Below are 18,903 nucleotides of genomic sequence, written 5' to 3'. Positions count from 1 at the left end.
TGCTGAACGGGAGTGAAGAAAGCACTAGGAAAAAAAACAAGATGCCTTCCCGCCACACTTGTTTTAGCTGGTGTTCCCACATCAATGGGACACAAATATTACAGGATCCTTATCCTATCCAGCCAAGGGTCTTGACTACAGCTGGGAGAACAGTGGGGGAAGGGGTTCTAAATGTACTGTTTTAAACTCAAGAATGAATTTTGATTCAATGGAGTTCATAACCCTGTTTATTTTGCTTTCTACAAATGTTAAGCAGCTCAGGGGATACTAGCAGAAATGCCTGTACAAAAGACATTTTAAACTTCAAATACTCCAAAAGCCAATTCTCAATTGAATAGTAGATGTTAACGGTCACCATTTGTACCAAGTTGTACTGGATATGGAAATCATTTACCCAATCCAACTGAAAAACAAAAACAATCTCAATGACGTAAGATATAACCAAAGCATGAATTGCAAACTGCAAATATTCTCAACAAACAGCCACAAATAGACCAAGAATTAGTAACTGAAGAAATTAGCCTAGTTATTTGTTCTGTAAAGTTAATTTGAGAATTTCAGTCTGTTTTTGCATAAAACTTCACATATTATTCACTGGCATTTGTCCAGACACAACATTCCCACTGAGTGACTTTTTTCCAGTAAAGGAAGCACTCGCCTTAACGTTTCACTGTTCTAGCAGGGACAGAGTTTTGTATTTCAGGAATAAGTGGTGGTGTGGATAAGAAATTTGAAGACAAAGATACAGTGGCATAGAAAAGAGGGGACAGCATGCTGTGTTGGGAGAATGCAGAGAGCATGAGAGAAAGGGGATGGGGAGTAGAAAAGGGGGGGAGGGGGGCTCAGAAAGGCTAAGTGACTAGGCCTAGAAAGATGCCACACAAAATATCAGTGAGTATGGAGCCTTGTGGGATGAAGAGAACTCCTTATATTAAATACGTTCACTAATCTCTGAGGTTGCTTGTGTTCCTGGAAGCCTGACTGTTCCAGTTTTAACCAATCTCTGTCCGGTATTAGAGAGCAGCCTTACTTCCTGCTCTGTCTGGGGTGCTCTTCTCCCATTCCCTTTTCATGTCTCCCTCTTATTGGAGAGTCAGTAGAACAGTTAGCTTTTTCTATGCAACTTTTGCCAATGAGTTTCAGCTACCGGCTGAAAGTCACATCCCACAAATGATCCTTCCTTCCAAACTCTCAGCTGAATTAAAAAAACCTGTACTCTATAGGAACAGCTCATCACTTTTATTTACAACTGCCTCGTAGTTTTAGAGCAGATACAGTAGAAAGTTTCTGAGCCTGCTGGGTGAAGTTCAAAACTCCACAGACAGAGCAGGTAGGGCATCACCACAGCTTGAGTCAATGCAATGGTGACAATAAGAGGCCACACCTAACAGCTGACTCTTGAGTCACCCAGGGGGGCTGGAAGATCCGTATACCCGGTCTAGGGACAATATGGATTATCTGAGTTGTAAGAGAAGTGGTAGAGATCCTGCTTGACTGCCATGAGCAGGCCAGGAACTCCTTGGCTGCCTCCGAGTCTCGAAGAGAACACCACACTGGGGATGGAGTCCCTGGAGGATGGGTGTGGAGAGGGAATCATTCTGAGCAGATGGGCATCTTGGAGACTCCAAATTCTTGTGTAGCAATCCTGACCCACTGGAGAGGAAAAAGCACTGCAAATCAGGACAAGGAAATATTTCCACATAAATGATCATAACTAGCTTTGAAAAATTCTGGTCCCAGAAGAGGAAAAAGGTATTTAATACACTATAACAAAAGAACCAATGCCCATCTCCATCCACACATGAAAAAAATCCTGAGTTCCTCCAAAAAGGAAAAACATGAGTCAAATGTTTTACTCTACATAGGGTGGGATGGACACAAATAACTGTAGGCAAGAGCTCAAAAAAATCAGGCAACACAGAGCTTAGTATGCCATTATCCAAAGCAGTATCCCCACTGCTAGGTTCTTTATTATCGATCATAGTGAGGAAAAAAAAAAAAACAGCTCTTACCATAATTGTGCTGCTTATGGTGAACAAGAAAAAGCAAACAAATTCAGGAATATCTTGGTGTTTCTATAGCTCCCTATAAAGGGGCTCCCTTCACTGCAGCAGCCCTCCTGGTGGCCAGGCATGGTGTATCAGTTGTCTTTTGGTCTGGCACCCCCTAGCGACATGCACTCTGTCACCACAGTGAAGTCTCTTCCCATAAGTCAGCCTTCCCCACCAGGTCACAATATTTATGTTTGCCCCTTTTGGGGTAACAGAGTACAATGAAACTGTAGTCCAATTATCTTATTGTAGTCTTCCTTCTGTCTCTGGGCTCTGTTGTCTTTATACGCCTTACCACAGGTGATTTCACACTACTTTTCTTGGTGACTGATAGGGGAACCCAGGCCTTCCCTCTACTCTGGGCTCAAACCCAGCGACCCTGTAAGCTGGCAGCCAAGACCTACTCCCTCAGATTCTGTGCTGCCTCCCTAGATGCTTCCTATCTCTTCTATCCCCCCGGAGAGTGACTGCTGGCTCTCCCTGCACTCCCTTTCTGCCACAAACTTCCTAGCATCATAATCACAACCCAGCCCTTCCTCAGTGGGGCTTCATTATCCATAAAGCCTGGCTCTCTTGCAGATGCTGACAAGTATCTTAACTGACTTCTCAGGCCCACATGAATCTCTTCAGAACCTGTGTGGGGTACACATCCCACCACATTCCCATTCATCCTACTGTCTCCTTTGGATATCAAAGAAAAGACCCAATATACTCCTGTTATTTAATATGACTTTCCAGGACATCTATCCTTCTATGTTAATTACTTCCCTTTTTATGGACTCATGAAAAGATTTAGTACTGTTTTCCTTTACTTCTAAATCAGACACTTGCCACTGTCTCTCTTCCATTTTGTCTTCCAATGTCTTTCCTAACTTCTGACTGAGAAATCCTACTGGCTGGAGCATATCTTTTGAAACCCAGAGGACCATCCTCAGTTAAAATGCATCCAAATCATTTTTGTTTTGAGTTACACACTTGTGGTTTATTATGCCCATGTAATTTACAATAGCCTCTCTCTACAAATGCCCCACATACCTGAGTGTAGAGAATCAAACATACATTCACTATGGAAAAGCTGACACACCTGCCGTAACAAGACCTTCCTCCTCATTTATTTGCAGAGGGAGAGTGGCATGTTCGTTATGATGGCCTTCGTACTGTTTCACACACTTCACTGCTCTCAGGTCCCATAGCTTTATCTGCAAGTGAAAATGGTAATAGAAGAAAGGACATTTTAGTGAAGCAGCGGCAAGTTTTGACAGTTGTTGCTGGTGATAGTGAGAGAAAGGAGTAGACACCCAAGGTTTTACAAACTCACCAGTGAATTCCTTCAGTTTTGGAATTACCACCTAGACACCATTATTTGAAGCACTGGTTTAGGATACTGGCTGTGGGAACCAGTTATAGAAAGGCTCATTCCACTTGTTTTACTGCAGGCAACTTGTCTAGTGGATTGAGCACCACTACCCCATCCCCCATCTCTGTTTCCCAATCTGTGAAAAGGAGATAACACTGCTTATTTACTTAACTCACAAGGCTGTGGTAAGGAGTACCTGATTAGGCCATGTGTACACTAGGGGCACTATAGCAGCACAGCTATGCCTTACCTACCTATGCTGCTGTAACTATGTAGCATAGATGCAGACTACAGTAATGGAAGGGGTTTTTCCACTGCTGTAGGTACTCCATCTCTGGAGCATCAGTCACTATGTCGATGGAAGCATTCCTCTGTCAACCTACCTGTGTCTACACCAGGGATTAAGTCAGCATAGCTATGGTGCTCGGGGTGTGGATTTTTCACAACTCTGAGTGCCACACCTATGCTGACCTAAATGTGAAGTGCTAAGCATTACTAATCCCTTCTCTAGGGAATGATGCGAGTGCTACGGTGATACCATACACTGCACTGGCAACTTGTTAGAAGCCAAAGGAAAAATGAACTTTTGTATTTTTCTGCCTTTCTTTCTCCATATCTGTCCTCTCTGCCAGCCTCCCCATTTTACCTCCTCCATAAACTCCACATTCTCCTCTCCTTTATTCTCTATTTGCCCCATTCGCCTTTAATTTATTATCAAAATATCTTTCTTAGCGAATCTCCCAGCTCTTGAATCCTCTCTGGTGGAGTTGCTCAGGAGGATCTGCATGAGACTTCTTATAATGACCCATTGACTAGTAAGCAGCATCTCCATCTGGGTCAGGGAATCCCAGCAGAATTCCAAGTTCTTGAGTGAGTGTGCTATGGCTGTTCCAGTGCTTCGTGCTCATGCACCAGTTGGAGAAGACAGGCCACATCTACACTAGCAAGCTTGTAGCAGCACAGCTGTACCAGTGCAGCTGAGCCGCTGTAAAATCACTCATGTAGCTGCTCTATGCCAATGGAAGAAAGCTCTCCTGTGGACATAATTAAACCACTTCCAATGAGCAGTGATAGCTATGTCAGCAAGAGAGTGTCTCCTGCTGACATAGCACTGTACACACCAGTGCTTAGAATCATAGAATATCAGGGTTGGAAGGGACTTCAGGAGGTCATCTAGTCCAACCCCCTGCTCAAGGCAGGACCAATCCCAAGACAGATTTTTGCCCCAGATCCCTAAATGGCCCCCTCAAGGATTGAACTCTCAACCACTGAGCTATCCCTCCCCACCCAGAGTGTTTTTTTTCACACCCCAGAGTGACACAGATTATACCAACAAAAATGCTAGTGTAGACATAGCCAAACTCCAAGTATCTCAGAAACAGTAAAGATCAGAGAATATAGACATCTGGAAACCATTCACAACTTCCTTCTGACCAATCAGTGAGCTGGGAAAGCTTCGAGAGGTTGGGCAGGGGACAAAGAAGAACTAAAAAATTCTCTAAAGTCAGAGGCATCCTCTTTCAGGTCTTTCCTGGCCAACAGAACAGATGAGACGCTATCTAGCTTTCCATAAAAAGAAACTCTACCTTTCCAGCCATGTCTGCTGCCATAAGATAGTACTCAGCTTGGAGAAGGCGAACAGATGTGACTGCTGAGTCATGGAAGAGACGGACAGCTTTCCAGCTGTGACCCCTCCGGCTGCGCTGACGAATGTCAATGCTGAAAACCTCCCCTGAACGGCAGCCATTGTACAGCACTGGAGTCTAGACAAACCAGAACATGCAGGGAGATGAGTGTTGTAACATTTAACAGTACCAGACAGGTTTCTCTAGTCAGTTGTGGCCACTTTCGTAGGAAGGGTTCAAGTAATAAGATAGCCCTTCATTGTAGTGCCAGAATAATATCACTGTACATGTAGGATCACAAGAACAGAATTGCATAGTCACGTTGCAAAACATTGCAACCAACTTAGGACTTTCATTCTGCTTTCAAACATTTAGCAGTAAAAAAGCAATGGAAGCTTGGTCTTGTGGTTAGATCAGGGGAACGGGAGTTCTAGTTCCACCTTTGCCACAAACTTTGACTCTGAGCAAGTCATTTAACCTCTCTTTGCCTTACTTTCCCCATCTGTAAAATGCGAACACTAATACTTAGTGTGTGTGAAGTGCTTTAAGATGCTCAGATAATAGGCACTATGACTGCAAAGCCTTATTATAATTCCTTGCATTTGTTGTTTCATTTTCTTTTTAACCCTTTTCTATTTAACAAAATTGATTCCCCCCCATCCCACCCCACATTTCCAATGGAGCTTGAAATCAGTGTAGCTTATTTTTGTTGCTTTTCCATGGTCAGCCACATCATCAAGTGTCAACTTCATTACTGAGCAGCTACTGAAGCCACCACAAAAAGTAGTCACAGTGAACATAGGGCTGCTGGTTCCACAAAATCAGCAATGCATACATCTGTCTAATAAATCAAAGGCCCATGTCCCTTTCTACCTGGGTGGCAAACTCTTGTGCCAGTACATCACTGCTTGTTCCAAATGTCTGCCGATGACCAGTCATTGCATTGGTCACAAGGACTCGTCGCATCAGCCCTGAGAAAGATAAAACAAATACACGGCCATCATTTGGGCAAGACCGCTTGGAGGCCATGATGGTGGAGCTCTTTCCCCTTGAGAAGTAGTACAAATACACTCCTGCTTACCTGTGCTGAAGCAGTTATCAGCCTGGGGGTTCAGGCACCAAGCACAGGACCAGGCAGTGGAGATCTTGAAGCTGCACAGCATTCCAGGCTGATCTCCTAAGGGTGGCAACAGGGAAGAGAACAAACTGTGAAGCCCCCAGGCACCACAAGGAGATGTGGAAGGAAGCTTCAAGTTAACTGTGCCCCTAGAAAATTTCACCAGGCCTCTGTACCTCTAACAACATTCAGGTTTTCTGCTTCCAGTGTACTAAATCACCCAGTTACAGGCCTGTTGCTACCCAGCCTGTTCTTCTGGAAACAGAAGATTGCTCTACCTGATGCTTGAGTGATTGCTGAAGAACACTGCCATGAGAACTACTCTGTAGTCATAGGCATTATTCTGGGGGAAGAGAGGGAAGACTGAAAGAAATAGCTACACAATGCTCCCACATTCTCAAGGTTTATAAAAACTGGGAATACATAGTGCTTTAATACAACTGCATTGGAATAAGGACACCATTTTGCCTTCCCCAACAGCCAAAGCCTATCTATGCCCCTGCTTCTCCCCTTGATGAGAATTCATAAGGATTTTCAAAAAGTAGCACATTAGGCACTAAAATTATGTTCATCTGGCGGGGGGGGGGGGGAGAGGAAGAATAGCGGAGAAGTGAGGAAGGGTCTTGTTTGGACAAACGCAGCTTTGAACATGCTGCACTGACCCTCCTGTCTGCTGAATTAGCGAAGTTTAATTATACAGCAACACACGAGATTTGCATTGTTCCCTCAGCTCCCAACCCAGTTCAAAACCAACCTACTGACAGTTCCTAAGTGTGCAGTTTTTATTCACTTCACACAAGTATGTTAAGACCAAGCCCTCAGTTGAGGGTTAGAGATGATGCTGCAGGTGCCTTATGTATCTGAAAGCAGTGCTTTTCAAAAGACCTTAGAACAGTGGTCCCCAAACTGTGGGGCATGACCGCTCTAAGGGGGCATGGAGGAACATTCAGAGGGACACAGCAGGGCTTGGGCCAGCACCCACAGGAAGCAGGGAGGGAGCACCACCCAGGCGCACTCTGCCTCCTGTTTGGCTCTGGGCCCGCCCTCTACCCCAGCCACAGCTCCAGCCTCAGCAACCGACCATGGCTCCTGACCATAGTTTAGGGTGTGTGCGCATGCATGGACAGGTTCCATTATGAGTAAGGGGAGGGGGGCACAATGGAAAAAGTTTGGGGACCACTGCCCTAGGACTACTTTTGTCAACTGGTAAAGCATCCTGCAGTCTTCAAACAGCAACCCTTCCTGTTAGCACTAACGCTATGTGACTGTTTTTAAAAAGCCTCTGGAAATAACTCATGTATTTCCCCGCCATTACAGTGCTTTACATGTTTGTCTTCACGAGACACTTCTTTGGTGTAAATTTAACTGTGGCGAAACTTGCACAGGACACAAAAATTAGAGGTGTAGCAAAATTAGAGAATGACACTACAAAGAGACCTAGAGAGAGCAGCATAGTGAGGACTTAAGTCAACTCAGGGAAATTCCACCCTTATGAAAAGGAACAGCACAAATACAACATAGGGGAATGTAGCCACACCCTTCAAATTAAAGCCAATTTATTTTAACCTTCTCTCTTTAATATTCAGGTTTTCATATGACTGAACAGTGCTTGCCATGGGCTGGGGGTGGGAGATCAGTACTGGAAGAGGAGCAGAGGGGCCTACAAGAGGACTGCCATCTCGAATAGTCCCATCAATAAACGTATGTGAACAATTACTGTGGGCAAAGGTCGTACCTGGAAGAACAATTGTGCACTGGTTCACTCCATTTGAAAGGACCAGATAGTTTGAGTGAGCACCTGATGGGCTATCTATCCATCCAGGTTCTAGGTATTAAGGGAGGCCAAATAGCTTACATAGGAAAAGTTCCAAATAAATATTTACTCTAGAAGTGAGTACATTTTCTGCCAAGTACTATACAGTAAACAACTGGTGCCATAAGCTATCCTTGTTAACTAGTTCCTAAAGTTATTACTATCCAAATCAGTTCTTGGGCTTCATCACACAGTGTTAATATTCATTCTTGTGAGGCTTACAAAACTACTCCAAGTCATTCCTCATTCAGGCCCTCTTCAGACTACAACTTCTAACCAGAACAGAAAGGTATTCTACCTGGGTTAGAGTTGCTGAATAAGGATGCTGGAAGCAGACTGGCACAGCCTGGAGTTTCTGCAATCCCCATGAGGCACAACTTGCTGGAGGCTATTAAAGAAAACCAAGATTTCTCCCAGAAGTGGCACATGTTGCATGAAATTACTCGGGGACAGAGGGAGAAGAGATGCCTCTGAAGCATGGTACATATAATATTCTGTCCTTCAAGATGCCTCTCTGATGACCTTTAAAGTGATTCACAGTCACTAATGAATTAAGCCTCATCACATCCGAGAGGTGTTCATTCCCCTTCTCTCATAGGAATCAGAGGACAAGATCTGCAATTCTATGATTCTAGTTTTAATATTTAATGTTCCCCTACAGGAAATTTTCCCAATCATAAAATATCATCCAGATATAGAACTTTGGAGAGTGAAGACATAAAAAACAACCTTTTCCAAACTACTTTGGGTCTGTCTTTCCCAATGCATAAAAAAATTAAAAATGGGGTTGTATCACATTGCTCTCTGGAAGTAGTAACAGGTATGGGCAGGATTTAAACTTACTTTTCCAGATTGATGTGATGGAATTATGATCAATAGATGGGCGAGAGTGAAAACTCCAGGCCTACGGCAGTGCAGGTCTGAAACACCACTCTGAAAAGTCCTCTTCCTCTCCCGGTAGTATGACCATGACACTCTGCTCCCTCACGCTATCCCTAGCTTCTTGCTATTGTCTGAATAATTTTTTTGAACTCCTTGTTCTCCCTTTCCAGGTCCTTCAGAATCCAACACTTGCCTACATCTCCCCTTGTTTGCTAATACTCCTGCACACACCCTTTGTTTGCCAACAACCTCACTTCCATGCTCCTTTCACATTTTCCCATTTGTGTCCCTGCACCTTCCACGCAAGCCTGTCAGTAAAGATGCATATCTTTTGTGTAGCATTCTGCCATTAATCTCTAATCAGACATTCTCCATTGCCAATCCCAAACTTGACACCCTGATGGGTTCATAAAAGAAAAACACTTTAAAGAGCTCTTCTGAGAGTTTTCCTACCCCAGCCCATTATTTCGTCATTCCTGCTATTTCCTCCCTATATCCAAAAGTGATTTGATATTATTTATTCATTGTGTTAACTCTGAAGGTGAGGTTGTAAGAGCCTTGTCTTTTGACTTACTATACATCTGAATGCTGCCATGTGTACTTACGACTTAACAACATACTTTCTTTCAGCTTTAGGGCTTCTTTTGTTATTTTCCAGTGACCCATTAAGCCCTTTTGAGGCAGGTACTTGGGATTTCTTATTGATAAGTGGCTGTCAGTCAACCTGTAGAACTCTTTGCCAGAGAATGTTGTGAAGGCCAAGACTATAACAGGGTTCAAAAAAGAACTACATAGTTTCTGGAAGATAGGTCCATCAATGTCTATTAGCCAGGATGGGCAGGGACGGTGTCCCAAGCCTCTGTTTGCCAGAAGCTGGGAATGGGTGACAGATCACTTGATGATTACCTGTTCTGTTCATTCCCTCTGGGGCAACTGGCATTGGCCACTGTCAGAAGACAGGATACTGGGCTAAATGGACCTTTGGTCTGACCCAATATGGCCGTTTTTATGTTCTGTTTTGTGAAGCAATTTGCCATTTAGTGGAAGCAAGCCTGAAGCTTTATTTTAAAAAAGGATATAAAACGTGGGAATCTTGATGAGTCAGCGATGCCCAGGACACAGAATTAACCTACAAACAAAAGTAAGATAGACCAATACTTGCTGTCTCCTGTTTAATTCAGAAAAGTGCATTTTCAAACATTCCACATAAGTCTGAAAAACTGAGCACACACCCTTAGTATACTGGAGAATGTCAAGAACAACCTGGAAAATGACTAGTGATGACTAGTCCAATGAAGAGACACAGACGTTTCAGCCTCTTGCTAGTACTTGCATGAAGCAGAAAAGGGTCAGCACCCAAAAAAGTCTCCCCAAACCTGGATGGGCCCATTCAGCACACCTCTTAACTAAGACAGTTTTTCTACATGGAACTGGTCACCTACAGGTTGTCGTATTTTGTCCTAAAAGTTCTTCCCATTCAAAGAGAGGCATTTTTTTTTCTTTCTTAAGATGAAACAGAGCAAACAAATCAGCAGTAGAATTAATTCCTCAAGGCCTCTTTTTTCAAGTGCTGCCAAGAGTAATTCTGTGGAAATATACTGTTCATAAAAGGTGCTGGACTGACAGCTTTGCAACACCATTCTCCAAAAGCAATTCAGGAGTATCAGCGTTCAGGTCTCTGTGGTTTCTAAATTTACTCAATCCCTTATTGCTGGATTCCTCCATTATCTCTTCCTTCCCCTTGTCCTTCCCTCCCCCCTTCCTCATTTCCACTCACACATCCCATGGTACAACATTTTGAGAGTTCCAGAAGGGAAGGAACTCCTCCTGGGTGAGGAGCCAGTGGAAGAAGAACGGTACCTTGCGGTTTGTGAAGTAGAGGTTGTCATACATCTCCACCGTGAGAGAGTCCTTCCCTAAACCACTGAGGTTGATGATGCCGTATTTACACCCTCCATGCTCTACATCATTCACAGTGAATATCCGCTCACAAGCCGTGTCTGCCTGCAAAAGAAGTGTATCACGATGGGCAATTAAACTAGACCTGGCTTTAGGTTGTCTGCTTGGGTCCATAATGAGAAATCCATTAACAGTGCTTTCCCACCATCACCTGATTGCAGTTCAGCACCACAGACACTGCGTGTATGTGGCCATCTGCATTCTAGAGAGATTCACTAGAAAAACATTTAAGATTTGCTATTTTCCACTTCAACACCTGACAGCAATGAATAGTGTCTCCTATTGGCTGAGTTCTGGCATGGCACTGTGGACAGATTTTGCTGTCATGAGGAAGCATAATCAGTAAGTACAGGCTCCAGTGCATAAATGAGGCTCTGCATAAAGAATTTTCATTCAGAGTAAATGTAGACTTTTCTGTCATTTGAAAGCCTCTCCCTATCGGATCAGATTGGTGCTGTTGCAATCAAAGTGCTGGTCCTGAGTTCCAGATTTTGCTCTCATTTAAACCAATGGAAATTTTCAGTACCCGCATTGGCTTCAACAGCTTTCACTTACACGCACCGGATCAGCAGGGAGCTTCCAAGGCAGCCTCTGTAAGATGCCGCCCCTTAAAGCCGCTTCACACCACAGCGCCAGTCATAGCAGGAGCCATGGAATAGAGTTAAGTTCAGGGCTTCTCAGCCCGCTTCTCCTAACTCCCATCTACACAGCCAGGGCTCAGTGTGGCTGAGCTTCCTAGGTAGCCTCTGCTATCAGAAGTTCTCCCCCAACCCACAAAAACCCCCTTCAGATCCACAGACTCATGATGTCGCTCTTAACATCTGCACAGACTTTTTGGACAATAAACTCTGCTCTTATCACTGACTTCGCTCTTCCACCCCCATTGACTCCATCAATCTCATCCTCTCCCTTTCTCCTCCTTCTTTTGTTATACTCCATTATCCACCTACTTCTCCTCCTCTCTCACCAGCCGAGCTTGCCAATTATCTTCATGACCTTTCCTTCCACCCTTCATCTGGTTGTGTCCTTGCAGACTGTAAACTCTTCAGGCTAGGTGTTAAGAAAGCACCCAGCACATTTTGGACACTGCCACAATATAAATATGTAAACGAGAGCAATATTTGACTTAAGGATATATGCATTCCACCAAAAGAGTGAAAAATAGTCAGTGCAGACTGCTTAAAGGAGAATGGTCACAGGGAAAAGATACCATATTCATGCTTAGCTGGCCCCAGAGCTCCCCAAATCTGGAATACCTTCTTTACGGGAGGAGAAACTGCCAATACAATCTGCTACAAAGAAAAGCACTTCCCAATGTACATAAACCAACATATTACAAATCCCAGAGTGCACAAGAAAATAACTATAGCCAAGTGCTCTCTAGCCTTAAAAATTGAAGTGCCCATAACATACCACTATTAGTTTAAAATTGTTGGTTCCAGTAACTGAGGAATCTGGGCTCCGAATCTCTACCTTCCTCCTCTGCATGCAGTTCACCTTTAATTCGTGGACCAAGCTATAAAGGAAAACATGTTTAACTATGCTGATATATAATGCCAATTAAAGGAATTCTGGGTAAAAAGCATTGAGATGCTTCCTTATCTCAGCAGGTTAGGCAACAGGTAAACAGCCCAAGGAGCTGGCAGGTTGTAGCCTCAACAATGTATAGCACGAGCAACCTTCAGATCCCAAGACTCAGAGGAGGTCACCATATATAATCTTCGGGGACCCCATCTGTACATACACCAGCCTTGTCTGACCAATGCAATTTCCCAATCAGCTTCTACTGGAAAAGGCAGGTTGCTGGCATCTGCTGACACACTGTCTACAGTAGCACTCTCCCTTGCACCACTGATGCCATGGAAGTTAAGGAAAAGAGAAATTTCCTGTAGACTAGGTCCATTAAAGTGTATTTACATAAGGAAAAACTCTACAATATGCTTATAAAGTGCAGGAGAATATGTATTTATAATAAGGATGGGAAATTTCGCACTCAAACTATTCAAAACCTGATGATTAGAGAATATTTTCTTTCATCTTAATTCTTGTCATTTTAGGGAAGACTTGATGAGCCATTCTGTAGGCATGTGCTGTATAAAATGTAATGGAAAAGCTGCACAGAAAACAACGAGACGTCTTATAAAAAAGGCAGTGTATATTTTTGTATCTATTACCGATGCTTCCCCAGCTCTGTCCCTTACTGGAACAACAGAGTACGCTACAGATTAATGGCAAAGAAACATTAGCAGTAGAACTTTATAGGGTGAAAAAGGGATTTGAAATTATCTTACCTGCAATAATTGGTGGAGCTGAGTAACCCTAACTGCCTCTTGCGTAAGACAAGTGATGAGTTCAATCCAGCTCTGGATGTTTTCTATTAAAAAAGAACAAATGAAAGTGTGCAATCTTGTGCTTGCATAGGATCAAAAGCAGCCCTCTTGACCTCCAGAATAGTGTCTGGCTGCTTCCAAACACAAAATTAACTGCCCTTCATTTTACTGAATTACACAGTTATCCAATTTTTGCTTAATACTATGTGACTGTCTCATCTTGCGGTTCGAAATCCGTGTACCATTTTCACTACAAAATAATGTCTCAAGTTCTTATCTTAAATCAAAAACTTTGAAATACAATATGGCCACCTAATGCTGCCATCAAAACTTTAGCTTTGGCATTTCCTTTTTTATTTTAACTGTGCAACATTAAGGTTGCAATAACCAAGCTTTTCCATTTGTCATTATAGAGTTGGGCTGAATACTTTCAGTGCTCATGAAAGCAAAAGATGGAACAGTAGATGGAACCGGGGCAAGGCAAAGCATACCAGGTTTTTACAATCCATTTTGTAGTCTTAACGTAGATTGAAAGTCAGTTTTTAATCAAACAGGTTGTTGGGGCCTTTCAGAGGTGCTAAGCACCCACAGCTCCCATTGAGATTAATGGGATCTGCGAGTGCACAGTTCCTGTGAAAACTAGTCCACTGATGTAGTCGCTTTTTTAATGGAGACATCAGTCTGACCCCATAGTGAAGGAAGCATATCCTGGCCCCAAATGATAGTATTTACTCTTTCTCAGAGAATTCATTTGTTCTGAAAACTTAAAAATAAATCAGTTAAAGAATTAAAATTAAATTAAAAATGGTCTCTTTAAGAAGTTTAGCACCTTGTGTCAGACTTCCCCCCCCACCCCATGATCTCAGTAACAGAACACCATAGAAACATCAAACTTCCTATAACTTACTAAAATCTTGTCCTCAAGTTACATTTGAAAAAGTGTTAAGGATTAATCATTTTTTTTAATTCTTCATAGAAGTTTTTTTTCAGCACATGCTAAAGGACACAATGTTCTACTATAAAGAATTCCACAACTAGAAAAAATGACTATTAATCCTTACAAAAAAAAATTAAAAAAAAATGCATAGGCACAAGATTTTAGTGAGTTTTATCAATGAACTGTTTGAAGACTCTGTGACAAGGCAGAGTTAAGGTTTTAAGTTTAACCTTAACTGTGAATTTCCTGACTTTATTATACTTGGTTTTGAGATTATTACATCATCCCTGTAATGTATTTTACCCTAAATTACTGATTATGTAGTCTCAACCATAACTCCATCTTGACAGTTTTGGGGGGGCGGGGTATGAACAAATGTTTGAATATTTGACCATGAACATCAAGCATTAGAGGCGATTATACCAAAGCTGAAACTGGAGGGTTTTATAACCTGTAGCCCATCCTGGTGTCTTGGGTCACAGCACAGTAAAGTTTAAAAGAAAGTTCAGAGACAGAACCCACCTTCTTTTGCATTTCCTCCTCTTCTAAGAGCTTCAGTCTCTTGCACTCCATCTCCTTGTACTGGAGGCTCTCTTTGGTGAGAGGGTTATAGTTATTATGTCCAGGGAGCAGGCGGAAATAGCGGTTCTTTTCAGGGTCATAGTAAAATCCTGGTAGTTCTATAAAGAGTAAATACCAAACAAAATCAGATTGAGAGCAAACCTTTTCTATTTCCCTTTGACCTCACCCAATTCCACAACAGCAGCCAAAAGACAGCCACTTTGGGGATTCCAAGTGAAAAAGGACACAAACTTCTGCTTCTAGATTGGCAGGTCACAAATGGAGAGAGGTATTGATTACATTAATGGCCACCTCAGCAAAAGCCAGATCATGCTCCTATTATCTGCAGAGGAAATGTCATTACAGGGACATGAAGAGGGAGACCAGCAGTAACGGAGATTAAATTCAGCAAATACAAATGGGGAAACACAGGGAAAGGTGCGTGAGAACAAAGACATGGCCACTCTTCTTGAACATAAATAAGTCACAAAAGGCACAGTGCTGACAAAAAAAATTTTTTTAGGAAGCCCCAAACACCAAGAACAATGGACAACTGATCATCGGCCAAGCATAAAAGCAGCAATCCCCTTTCCCCAGGACAAACACCCTTTCCTAATTACACTTCCCAAATCAAAGGCTTAGATACCTCCAATCCATGAGACATTTTAATTGTGGACTGCACTGGCTCACTCAGGGTGCCTCTACACAGCAAAGAAAAACCCGCAACTGGCCCGTGCCAGCTGACATGACTTACAGGGCTTTGGCTGTAGGGTTGTTTCACTGCTGTGTAGGCTTCTGGACTCAGATTGGAGCCTGAGCTCTGGGATCCTCCCATCCCACAGGGGTGTGTTGTACTGTTGTATTTTCTTTGTCTGTTTAACATAACTCTTTCAATAATGTAACTTTTAGAAGATTTCTGCCACAGGTGGGTATAGATATTAGAGAGGTGAAGTAAACTATGATAGGATCTTCTGTCTTCATACACCCAATGTTTAGGTGCTGATTTTTGGCCCCTGCACACAATGGTCCCTTACCAGGCACTGGAGAGCTATGACATACTTCAGAAGAGGATCTGCTGTTGCTGGTGCCTGCATTCAGTGAGTTCCATGATTCCTCTTGTTCACACCTAACAATAAAGCACTGTTATGTCCGGCTTGCAAAATTGTCTTGAAAATTTACAAGCCCAGACGCAAGATCTCCTCATATACCTTTCCCATGAAGATTATTCTAATGAAAAAACTATTTTGCTTTGTTAAAAACAATGATTTTCCCTAGGTGAGTAGAATTTGGCAAGGCTATTAGGTATATTGTGTATACACAGGATATGTACACAGAATGAACATACAATGTGAAAATAGTAATACTTCATTTTCATCTTCAAGGTATTATATAAACATTAACAGGTCATCATCACATTAAAATCTAGTCATTTTACCTGAAACTACTTTTAATGTTGGTTGTTTTTTTTTTAAATATTGTACAACTGCCCTGAGTTTTTTTGATTTGCTCTCTCCCTGCCTCCATGTTGTTGTGTAAAAGATCCACACAAATAACAGGGGAAAACACATTGTCTCTACAGTGAAACTGATACTATTGGTGAAACCTTGGTACTGCTGAAGTCAATGTGAGTTCTGTCTTCAGTGAAGCCAGGATTTCACCCAAAGTGTTTTGAAATGCACAGAGTAAAAAAACTGAAGAGATGAGAGAAAATTACTACTTTATTTCAATCACAATGAGCTTAGCTATTTTGTGCAATAACAGTAGGAAAAAGACTTTCAAAACAGAACTAAGCTATTTTAAGTTGGCAAGGTCCATATTAGGTTGAATTTCCCTGGGTTATTTTCTTAAGACTCTATTTAAAATTACATGCATAATGTGTTACTAATTCTCAATGTTTCTGTTCTTACTAATTTCTGTAATGGATCTTATAGCCTGTCATTCTGAAAGCAGCAGAGGATCCTGTGGCACCTTACAGACTAACGGACGTTTTGGAGCATGAGCTTTTGTGGGTGAATACCCACTTCGTCAGATGCATTCTGAAAGCAGTAGGTCAAGCTGGCTTAGAGGCTGCATGATTTAGTGTTCTGAGAACAGGATTAGGACCAAGGAACTTCTTAGTTCTAATACTGGCTCCATCACTGGCTTGCTGTGTGAGATTGAACTAGTTATTTAAAGGACAACAATTAACACACACAAAAAATCACTTCAATCTGAAACCCTTTTTAAAACCTGTTTCCCCTTTATAGTCAGAATAAGGGTCCAATCCTGCAAACACTTACACATGTGTATAACTTTCCATGTGAGTAGTCCCAATAAAATCAATGGTCCATAATGTTTGCAGAATTAGAGCCTTAGTCAGTTTGCCCTACTATTTGTATGAGTATCTCATAGCAACAAGGGAGAGAAAAAAATTTAATGCCAAAAAAAATGATCAGAAAAACTCAAAAAGGCAGATGTAATATGTAAACTACTTTTTATTGTAAAAATGGACTAGATTTCAAGATAAGAGTCCCTATAAATTTTATCTCAGTTTCCCAGTCTGTAAAAAATGGGAAATACATATCTATTTTACAGTAAACCTTAACAAAACAAATTAAGAAATACCAAAAAAAAACAACCCACACCCAAAATCCCGACCTTCCTTCCCCCAAACTACCTTTGTGAACAGTCTTAAAGTCTAAAGTATTAAAGATAAATTATTAAGCGATGTATACTTGCCTTTCAGTAAAGCTACAATGGTTGGGTCTTCTGTAGTGGTTGGGATGGTAGGTTTGTCTGCGATTGCTCCACCCCTCCTTTTCTTTACTTCTCCAATTGTTTCTCTTCATTTCTCACACTAAAGTACACAGATACATACACAACTACAATTTCAGGTCCAGTTGTCTGGAAGGGTTCAATACACAGGGTATTCTCTTAATACATAATTTTCCTCAGATTTCAAATTTGTTTTGACATGCTGCTGGTCAAAATTAAAGAGATAGTGAAGGAAGAAACTTATTTTAGGATGAACACAGAGAGAATATAAAGGCCACACACTTGTAATATAAGTAGAGAAAGAACAACAGGTTGAATAATTTAAAATGAGATTGGACTAAATACCGGAGACAATATAGTATGCAATAATCCTTATTTGGCCCACAGGAGAGCAATACAATGACTTAATATATATTTTCCCCTAATTTCTATGTATGTTTAAATATGAATGCCCAGGTACCTAGAATTTCTATGGACCAAATTCAAGCCTGGTGTAAACAACTGTAAATCAATGGAAATACACTTGCTAACACCAGGGCTGAATTTGGCTCCATGGAGACAGTATGATGGCAGCAATAATATTCTTCTGTGTCAAACTAAACAATGCAGTGAGTTAAGTGCAGTGCTTCAGATTATAGCATCATGTTTTTTTTGGGTGTCAAGTCTCTTTCTGCAAGGAATTAAGATAATATCAGATTGATGGAAGGAGAAATATCAGTTTTACAAATAAGTCTTAGTTGCCTGAGTTTTAGTTAACTTTTGGCTGACCTATTTGTCAATGCTTGGGTTATACTGAATATATTTTTAAATGATAAATTCTGGTTCTCTCCATGACTATAATACCTATTTTTTTTTTTTTGTATTTTACTCTTGCAGCACGATGACAGAGACTAAGATTCTTGCAGCATGATTTACATCACAGTAACAACGCCCAGCAGTTCAAATCAGGAGCAGTGTCCCTTTATGCTAGGTGATGCATGGACACCTTCAACACTATCATCACTACAGGGTTTTATGAATAACATGAGTCAGGGTACACTGCTAGCCGAATTTCCTGAAGACAGAGCTGCCTGGTGACTGGCAGTGCTTTTCTTAACTGCATTTCACCAACCTCCCTCTGAGAATCTCCCTCCGATACCTTCAGGACGCGCACAGCTGAGGACCAGCTCCCTGCTTAACTGGGAATGTCCCCCTTTAGCCCCAAAGAGGTTAGGGCCCTGCCCACGTGCCCCTGCCCGGGGTCCCCTCCCCAGGGGTTACTGCCCGGCGGAATCAAGCACAAGCCCGGCCCCCGCCTGTCAGAAACCCACCTCTCCAGGCCTCCCGCTCCCGGTCGCCACTCGCCACACGTGAAAATGGCCCCGCCTCCTGTACCCGGTCCCGCCCCCTTGCCGCTCCCATCCCGCTCATTGGGTCACCTCTCATGTTGTCGGCTTCTGATTGGTTCTGAACAGTATCTATCATATGACATACTGTTCGCCCTGCCAAGTGAGCAAAGGGTCAGGCCTCAGGTGATC

The 18,903-nt window shown here is 42.3% G+C and overlaps 1 protein-coding gene across 3 annotated transcripts; it reads right to left on the bottom strand.

Annotated features, from left to right (window-relative positions):
* Positions 1-1,220: 1,220 nt before the first annotated feature.
* Positions 1,221-18,770, bottom strand: DCAF4 (DDB1 and CUL4 associated factor 4). Of its 3 annotated transcripts, XR_004373829.2 has the most exons (15): positions 18,697-18,770; positions 17,351-17,468; positions 15,667-15,758; positions 14,594-14,751; positions 13,096-13,178; positions 12,218-12,320; positions 10,706-10,849; positions 9,925-9,974; positions 8,262-8,341; positions 6,115-6,210; positions 5,907-6,004; positions 4,995-5,171; positions 3,136-3,250; positions 2,013-2,166; positions 1,570-1,653 (listed from the first exon to the last, which is right to left on the bottom strand). XR_004373829.2 is itself a non-coding variant. In XM_032781372.2 (14 exons), exons 2-14 carry the CDS (start codon positions 17,458-17,460, stop codon positions 1,439-1,441), a joined length of 1,521 nt encoding a protein of 506 aa, XP_032637263.1. In that variant the 5' UTR covers positions 17,461-17,468; positions 18,697-18,770; the 3' UTR covers positions 1,221-1,438. The 3 variants fall into 3 exon arrangements, 2 of the variants coding, with proteins under 2 accessions (XP_032637263.1, XP_032637266.1); XM_032781372.2 differs by lacking the exon at positions 2,013-2,166 and having other exon boundaries at positions 1,221-1,653; XM_032781375.2 differs by lacking the exons at positions 2,013-2,166; positions 17,351-17,468; positions 18,697-18,770 and having other exon boundaries at positions 1,221-1,653; positions 15,692-15,758.
* Between the last annotated feature and the right edge of the window lie 133 nt (positions 18,771-18,903).

The sequence above is a fragment of the Chelonoidis abingdonii genome, chromosome 4 (assembly GCF_003597395.2).
Source record: "Chelonoidis abingdonii isolate Lonesome George chromosome 4, CheloAbing_2.0, whole genome shotgun sequence".
NCBI classification, from domain to species: domain Eukaryota; kingdom Metazoa; phylum Chordata; order Testudines; family Testudinidae; genus Chelonoidis; species Chelonoidis abingdonii.
Note: the sequence above shows the minus strand (reverse complement) of the source record. Positions and strands in the feature narration are given on the sequence as shown.

Bases quoted from the DNA above. Each gene is read 5' to 3' on its own strand.
- DCAF4 (XM_032781372.2), bottom strand. From the start codon at position 17,460: ATGAAGAGAAACAATTGGAGAAGTAAAGAAAAGGAGGGGTGGAGCAAT. The intron at 10,850-12,217 runs GTATGTTATGGG...CTTCTTTTGCAG, and splicing joins ACAATTTTAAACTAATAGTG to GCAGACACGGCTTGTGAGCG. The intron at 8,342-9,924 runs ATATCCTTTTTT...AGCCTCCAGCAA, and splicing joins CATCAAGATTCCCACGTTTT to GTTGTGCCTCATGGGGATTG.